Source organism: Schistocerca piceifrons, chromosome 10, assembly GCF_021461385.2.
Source record: "Schistocerca piceifrons isolate TAMUIC-IGC-003096 chromosome 10, iqSchPice1.1, whole genome shotgun sequence".
NCBI classification, from domain to species: domain Eukaryota; kingdom Metazoa; phylum Arthropoda; class Insecta; order Orthoptera; family Acrididae; genus Schistocerca; species Schistocerca piceifrons.
In genome coordinates, this window is record NC_060147.1 from 92,285,016 (window position 1) to 92,294,100 (window position 9,085).

The window sequence follows — 9,085 nt, forward strand, 5'->3', positions numbered from 1 at the left end:
TCAGGTACTGATATGGGTGTGAGGAAGTTCCTGAAAACTTACACCTCCTGAAACCAGGCTGCAGACATCCTTTCATCCATCACAGAATTCTCCTAAATTCCTAGCAGTCATTGCCTGCAATTCCATTAAACTACAGCTTTAACCATCATTGTATGTCTTTTTCTTAGTTATCACACTGCTCACAGGAAACTACGCCAATTCTTTCAACACTTCTCTGCAGTCAGGGTGGATGCAAACTTTCATAGAACAGTGCTGAAATATCTTCAATCTTTTTCTGTTGCTTCTCAATTCAGCCCTTACCAAGCCACTGAAAGGACACACTACAAATCCTAATGCACAGATTACCACTGATTCCGACCAACACATCATAAACAGGACAGCAGCGTATGCGCCCATCATCCCTCCAAATTACTGTAAGGACGACCCTCCCCCTTGATTCATTCAAGGAAATCCTTTATGGTAAGCCAGTTTTATATATTTAACTGTACAAAACAGGTCTAAGAAGACACTTAACAACAGCCATGCTACACTGCAAGTGTGTACATCTATACTTTGAGATGGTCAGCTTTGTTCAGGCCTACGCTGCTCAAATTTTGTTGTACTGGTTAATGTGAAGATTGTTCAGGGAGGTTTCTCCACATTCTTCACCTTTTATATGGGTCCTGCACTAAACTTGACCTAACCACCCCACAACAACGTAATCTTCCATATACTTGTTTAATTATACATTGGTACTGAAAAGTTTGAATCTTAAGAATGTAATAAATTCAATAATGTGAACAAATTTGTGTTTATAATCTTAATGTTATAGTCATCAAAACAACTTTTTTTCTTAAAGTTTACTCCGTGTTTCTTCACCTTGAAGGGCGTTAATGTGGCATTTTTGTTGATATTCAGCACCATTTCATCCACCTTTGACTCATTTCTTATTTCAGATTTTTAATTTTCAGTTTTTATCTAACATTATGGAAGAATGAATACATTTTATACCTTTATTTAACATGGCAACTGCTGGCAGGCAGCAGAAGTTCGTGCACAACACCACGTGCCCCCCCCCCCCCCCCCCCCTTGTTCATGTTTAGGAAGATGTTTCCCTACAACACACACCTTTGACCAACCATGGGGGAACTTTTTGTACCTCCTTGTTTCCAAGTCACTAAAGTTTTCACACATACTCCAAGTGCAACACTATTACAAATATAAATTTTGAGTGGGGGCGAGTTTATGGACAGATATTAGTTTTTCTGTTTGTGACAACTCCTGCTCCATAAAATATATTAACGTCACTATGGAAATCCTGCACCTAAAAATAGTTATGGTTTGGAAGTCTATCAAAAAAATTTGAACTCTTGAAGAAACACTTAAGGCATAATTTGCTTGAATTCCTACTAACCAGTATGCACTGACATTTTCCACATAAAACTACAATCATCTTTGAGCACAACTGCGGCACACCAACTACTCCACTCTCACGAATTGGGCACTTCATCTTTACTTCTGATGATCAATTCAAAACACTTTATGAAGTCCAGAAGTGTACAAATGTCTGTTAGACAAATTTAATTTAGTGCATGGGATAAAACTGTGAAACACCTTTAGACTATATTGTCACTTGAAGGACAAGTCTTTAGATAAATTAAAGGCTATCAATTTTCAAAAGCCAGTGTCAGTTTGTTAACATGCTGTATTGAAATTTGATACTAACGGATGGACTTTATATATGACGTTCAACTATTATGATAGGCTGGTTGTCGAATGGTTGAAATGATCAACATGTAAACTGCAAGAAAAATCATTTACAGGCAGATTTCAAACAATCCACACCTTCAAGTCCATTTTTTTTGTTTTCTGCAACTGCCATTTCCCCCTCGACCTTTGTATTTCTTACCTCCAGCAATTTGAAACTAACTGAACCGTGCATTACCTAGCGTATTAGGTTTTAATATACATCAGTGTAATCTTTTTGGGTTAAAGTAACAGTCTAGATTGCTATGATACTTTATTAGTGACCAGTTTTGACTTCATGTCTAAATCAATTTCAGAATGATTCGGCTGCAACTGGAAGTTCCTCTGATGCTCATGCAGCAATGAAGTCTTAAGCTGCTGGAGCAGTTTACAATCGTGTTGACATACAAGCATCAGAGGAGCCATCAACAGAAAAATGGTGCCGATTCTGAAGCTTAGTTCTACATGAAAACCCATCATTAACAAAATTTCATTGCAACCTAGACTTGTTTTAACCCACCTGTAACGCTACTCTGGACCATGTTGGCCAACTTTAAATATTTTTATCACCCATCTGATTTCAAGACAACACCTGCTACCAAAATCTAATTTTGTATGCTTTAGTAATTCTACTATCGATAAGACTGGAGCGAACCGCTTAATTTTATAACATAGCCAAGTGCACTACAAACTAATCTTTCTGGCTGAACAATATTATAAACCAGATTTTATGGAAGTTATTTATTAACTGATACAGTTATTCTATGAAAACAGCTGTAATGTTCAACAAGTACAAATACTGAACCATGCCATTTTATAGTCTTTTTCATCAATGTTTACAACATAAATATATACATACACAGACTACAAAATGGGCAAACCGGAATTTTTCTTCTTCAGCTGACTAGCCAAAATGCACTGAAATTACTTCTAACAGCAGCATGGAGTGATGCATCACAACAGGGTAATGGACACATTACATAAAAAAAAAATCAGATAGTCACAAACTGGACAATCCACAGTTCCATTCTTCTTACACATCACGAATCACCTGGCAACACAAATTACAGAGAATATGTAAGGCAATTTAGAAATATCCTTAAATCCTAACACATATGAATGTAACAGCACTGCAGGTCAAAGACTGCATTTTCATGGATTACATTATTTTTGTAACCAATCATCCGTCATTTATAATTTTTATAGCTAAAAAAGTAGGTGTAGCATGCAGCCAACATTCGACAATACTCTTCTTTGTATCTACCAAATGCAACTCAGGCAATGGTACTGAAAACTCTTGTCACTTGACTACGGAAAATCAATCACCAAGTCATTTTAATCAACGTATATAATCAATATTTGTTAATACCTCACTACAAATGCTTTGAAAACCATGAAAAAATATGTAACAAAAATTTCACAGCGATTACTACCACCTAAATTTATTAAGAAACAGGAAAGTTTGCAGGGTTGTGTATTTTGGGCAGCTATTTCCATGAATCCATATGGCAGCCATAAACGTGGAACCTTTATTGATAACGAAATGCATACAATAATTTAGTGACACGTACTATTTAACTACGACGATTCTGCAAGCTTCTCAGCCTTCTGAACAACCTCTTCGATGGGCCCCACCATATAGAATGCTACCTCAGGTAAGTGGTCATATTCACCATTCAAGATCTGCTTGAAACCCTGGAACACACCAAATACAAACAGTAAATTTATGATAATTGCAAATATTTATCACCAAATCTTCAGGTCATGTATTTTTCTAAAAATCAATTACCTTGATGGTTTCCTCAAGAGGGACCAGTTTTCCTGCATGGCCAGTGAAGACCTCAGCCACTTGGAAAGGTTGCGATAGGAACCTCTGGATTTTCCTGGCTCGGGCCACAGTCAGTTTATCCTCCTCAGACAACTCATCCATACCCAGGATAGCAATGATATCTTGCAGAGATTTGTAGTCCTAAGAAATTAAACCATTCGTTACTTGCACACTAAACAAGAAAAAAGCCTGTTTTAGTCTACAAAATGCCAAATTATGCAGACTTTTAGTACAAGCTCTGCAGATTTGCATCTGTGAGCTTCCACTAAAGTACTTTGTAGACCAGCTAGGCAAAAATAAAATACTTTCTCTGATGTCAACTTTTGTTGTCATCTACATCAATGAGGACCACCTCTTAAGATCCGTAAAAGTGACACTACCATTTTTGTTGTAATTGTGTGATATGGATGGTTTTATTACCCATTCCAGAATATTTGATGTCCTAATGTGGGTCTATGGGACAATATGTCTTAACAGACTTACTACACTGAATCACAAAATTCTTGCAAATGATTACGAAGTATATTTTGAATTTCAAATGTGACCACATTCTAACAACTCAGATTTCAAATAAAATAGAAGGGTAACACACATGAACTACTTTATACTGTTTGCACTACAAAACTGGAATACTCTTTTTAAAATATTTACCTGCAATATCTTTTGTACTCCTCGAGCAACATTGTAGTGCTCCTGCCCAATGATGTTAGGGTCCATAATTCGGGAGGTGGAGTCCAAGGGATCCACAGCAGGATAGATACCCAGCTCAGCAATAGCACGCGACAATACAGTCGTGGCGTCCAAGTGAGCAAAAGTGGTGGCAGGAGCTGGGTCAGTCAAATCATCAGCTGGCACATAGATGGCCTGAAAAATCAAAGTGCCAGATGAGATCCTTGACCTAACAAGCCTTAATTATGAAATTGGGTTATGTATCAAGTCAAAGAATTTTTTCATTACATCTATATTATGTTACAAACAAGAAGCAAATATCAGAAACATTTACAAAGAATGAGCTTTTAAGGAAGCATACCTGTACTGATGTAATTGACCCCTTCTTTGTGGTCGTGATTCTTTCCTGCATGGTACCCATGTCAGTGGCCAGTGTGGGCTGGTAACCTACAGCAGAGGGGATACGACCCAACAGGGCAGATACCTGGAGAGAAAAACATTGTTTAAGATACAGTATATTATTACAAGTAGCTAATAATTCACGTCAATTTCTAGAAGATCCAACTGAATCAGATGGACACATCTTAGATGCTTCTATTTCAACAAGAGGAGCATCAAACTCTTGATAAACGGAATTACACACTGAACTAGTTCGGAATACAAGTATCCCGTAAACCAAGTTTACAGTGGTAGCTACCAACAAGTCAAGAGTACACAAAATTTTCACATTTCATTCCAGACAGCAATGAATTATTTGATACATACTCCAGATAATTTCTGCTTCCAAAACATTCCACACCTCATTTGTTCTAAATGTAATGAGCTAATTTGGATTTCATTAATGCAGCCAAACAGCAACTTTAAGGAAATTATTCAAAGAAATGGGATTAAGTGGTCTGTGTGAAATGTCCAATTTCTATCACTGAATGTTTCAAAGTGGCAGAAAATATTCCCTCACTACTCACTGCACATTAATGTTCAACATACATTGCTTTCATACTATTTCTGTGACTACTGATAAGGGATGATTTAAAGTAAGTTACATACACTGTTTCTCGAATTTCTGTGAGCATGCCAGTCTCAACTTAGTTAAGACTGATGAAGCAATACGTCTATACCTTATTTTTATCACCCACATTATTTTTACTCTGTGAATCAAAGTCTGCCTTCACAACAAAGAAAATCCATGATCTTCAAAACTTATGGCACAAATACCGTTTATGTTTTCTACAGAACATTTTACTACAGAAGATAACGTTATTCAAGATTCTTACCTCTGACCCAGCCTGGGTGAATCTGAAGATGTTGTCAATGAAAAGCAGCACATCCTGTCCCTCCTGGTCTCTGAAGTATTCTGCCACAGTCAGTCCAGTCAGAGCAACTCGAGCACGGGCACCAGGTGGTTCATTCATCTGCCCATACACCAGCGCTACCTGCCAAAGAAACAAAATTGAATGACTTGTTCAGCATCAGAAAAAAATGTTTCAGGTGGTTAAAACTGTACAGGTGTATTTTACCTTTGAGGTCTTGTCCTTCAGTGAGATGACACCAGACTCAATCATTTCATGATACAAGTCATTACCCTCACGCGTTCGTTCACCAACACCGGCAAACACTGAGTAACCACCATGGGCCTTGGCAACATTATTGATCAGCTCCATAATCAATACAGTTTTGCCTACACCAGCACCACCAAAAAGACCTAAACACAGTATATGAATTCAATTAAGTCCATTTCATCCAGGAAAACTCAACTGCTACAATCAGTTTCTTTAGTCTTAACTGTAAAATTATTTAACAACACTTTGCAAATGAAATAAGGATTAAAGTATAAACCTCAATTCTAAACACTAACTCTTTGGTCCTAGCTTTCTTGAACAAGATAGCAATATTATGGCTATTACGAAATCTTACTTACCAATCTTTCCACCCTTTGCATATGGAGCAAGTAGGTCCACCACTTTGATGCCAGTAACCAGAATCTCTTGTTCCACACTCATGTCCACAAATTCAGGGGCATCAGCATGGATGGCAGCATACTTGTCAGTGCTTATGGGCCCCCTTTCATCAATAGGTTCTCCTACAATTCCACAAGTATTTAGTAAAATTTCACATTTCTTACTTCTCAGGAATATCATTGATCACCTTTTCTATTATCAATGTTAACACAAAACATAAGTAATTACCATTAAAAAATTAACTGTACTGAGAATTAAGTCCTCATCAAACCTATCAAACATTGTTTTCAATATTTAAGCATTGCCTCATAGATTTTCAAACTTACAGAATCAAAAATAAAAATTTAACCAATAACCTCATTTTTCACAAAAATTACAGATATTTAACAGTAAATGTTTCCGAAGTTTCTTTAAAAATAATTACCTTACATGAATATTAAGTTGTTGCCATCTTCTGCACACAAGTTATGATTATTCAGTAATAATAACAGGGCATAACATGTATGTGCTTAAAACAAAATTACCACTTGCAGTCATACTAATAACTGCAGTAGGTTGATTGTTACATGCTACATGAACAGCTTAGTTCACTGGGAAGTATTTTTAAAATGGCACCAATCACTGCCAAGGCATAACTGAACTTTGCACTATTCCCTTTACTCTCATGCATATGCTACAATTGTGTCAATTTTAGTCTTCTACAATGACATGCCAAAAGTATGGCTTATGAAGGGGTCAAGTGAATTAACCACATGAAATATTCATTTCAATATATAGAAAACTTACCAATGACATTGATAATTCGGCCCAAGGTTTCTGCACCTACAGGAATACGAATGGGGGAACCTGAGTCCAGCACAGCCTGGCCTCTCACAAGACCCTCAGTACCATCCATGGCAATTGTTCGTACTGTGTTCTCACCTGATTCAGATGAAAACATTTGCAACATTACATTACAACAGCACGTATCAAAGCTACATCTACATCAAACATGCCTTTTAATTCATTACAATAAAAGTTAGCACAAAGAAATAGCATGTATCTTATCAGCTGATACCTACAGATAAAGTTGACAAAAGCAGTCACAGCCTGTCACATTTCAATGAAAAAAATTTTACTCTGCAAGTGATGTTAAACACTGTTTCTAATAACATACCAAGATGCTGTGCCACCTCCAGCACCAGCCTTGGTGTTCTGTTCTGCACTTCCAGGGCATTGAGGATGGGTGGCAGACTGTCTTCAAACTGTACATCCACAACGGCTCCGATTACCGCCACTACCTTCCCTTGAGCACCTGCAGATTTTGCTTTGGGCTGAGTTGCTGCCCATCGGCGCTGCTGGCCTGTTGGAAAATTTCCTCATATTTATTGTGGGATACAGAATGGGAAAATAATGGCAAATTATGATGAATTAATTTTACAGCATGTAATAAATTAAGAGTGATTATCTTTATGAACAGGTTTCTACATGTTTACATAAATATTGAACCCTCCCCCTGAAATGGGGCATATACAACTTTTTGTGTCAGCTGAAATACAGGTCTCGACTGGTCAGTTTTATCCACAAAAACTAACAAATATACGTCTGAAAATCAAATATCTACAAGTGATCCATAAATAACATGTTCAGAATTTGCTGCGGTCCTTTAAACTGCCCCTTCAGTTCGAATACTTTCTCATAATATTATTACTCGAAAAAAAATCGCCTTTAACGAGTTTCAGCGCCGAAAGTACTGTCGTAAAACTGCTTTTCTTTCGTTGAAGGCCACAGTCACTACCCGCCAAGAAAAATCTTTACGATGGAGACCAATTCCTTCCGCGGTACGTATGTACGAAATAGTGCTTATGAACATGATAGTATCCGTGACAAAACAAAAAAAATTCACTGCAGTTTAATTTTCCGCTCCTGCGACCACTGTCAGTACTGGTCATTGAAGAAAAAACTGGTTTTCACGTAATAAAGTTACAAAAAGACCCGGTACATATTGACTCACTGCAAATATGATAAGTGATTTGCGACCAAAATTACAAATCGACATTAACGCGACGTGAAAAACCTACAAATAAAGACTCTGAATCGTCAAAATAATGTAAGGAAAGAACCACATATTTCGACACACACTTAGATCTGCCCGTTACCCGCAAGGTACTCCCATTACCGCACAGCCTATAATTATACTCATTCAGTAACGAACTTCAAGCACGATTAAGCAGTAAAACTTTACTTACTATTCGTAGATAAAGATGACAATGCATTAACGGAATCATTTTGAAGTTTATTTGCAAGGAAAGAGGGTTTAAAACCCTTGAGTAAGCCAGCAGTCGCTCTCACTACGCTCGCCATCTTGAGACAGAGCCCATCCGAGAGGAAGGGACAAGTGGATTGATCGCGGAAGCAAGGGCGTAGGGTCAAACGTGATGGTCAACAGTCTTTCGTATTTGATTACAGTTCAACATGCTTCTTTTAAACATAGAATTGTAAACTATAAACAAAAATATCATTTCATATCATCTACTGATTATGAATAAATACAATTTACGATATTAACAAATATGCGCTTGAATCTCATTGTATTACGTAACGGATAGAGTATCGATTTTTCTGTACGATCAAATCTTTCTAATCCAAAATTGGAGTTTCTGAGGTGAAATGAGAATAGATTCACACGACTTATATTCTTTCCATGGTTAAGTTCACTATGATGTGACATATACTCATATTAAATAACTTTTGCAATCACCTTTTTGAGCCTTCGATATCTTTCGATATTGAAATATGTATGTGTTATACTTCGTCAGCAAGACAGGGAGGGGTAGGTTAAAAACCAAACTAAGATCTATTTCAGTCTCAAATAACTTGAAAACAAAGAGTAATTATGTCTGCACAAGGCAGCTACCTTTTTATA

The 9,085-nt window shown here is 37.1% G+C and overlaps 1 protein-coding gene across 1 annotated transcript; it reads right to left on the reverse strand.

The window, feature by feature from the left end:
• Nucleotides 1-2,457: 2,457 nt before the first annotated feature.
• Nucleotides 2,458-8,568, reverse strand: LOC124718900 (ATP synthase subunit beta, mitochondrial). The gene is made up of 11 exons (XM_047244546.1): nt 8,409-8,568; nt 7,337-7,522; nt 6,967-7,101; nt 6,141-6,302; nt 5,740-5,924; nt 5,497-5,655; nt 4,584-4,706; nt 4,205-4,417; nt 3,515-3,694; nt 3,297-3,420; nt 2,458-2,776 (listed from the first exon to the last, which is right to left on the reverse strand). The coding sequence occupies exons 1-10, from the start codon at nt 8,521-8,523 to the stop codon at nt 3,304-3,306; spliced, it is 1,575 nt and encodes a 524-aa protein (XP_047100502.1). The 5' UTR covers nt 8,524-8,568; the 3' UTR covers nt 2,458-2,776; nt 3,297-3,303.
• Between the last annotated feature and the right edge of the window lie 517 nt (nt 8,569-9,085).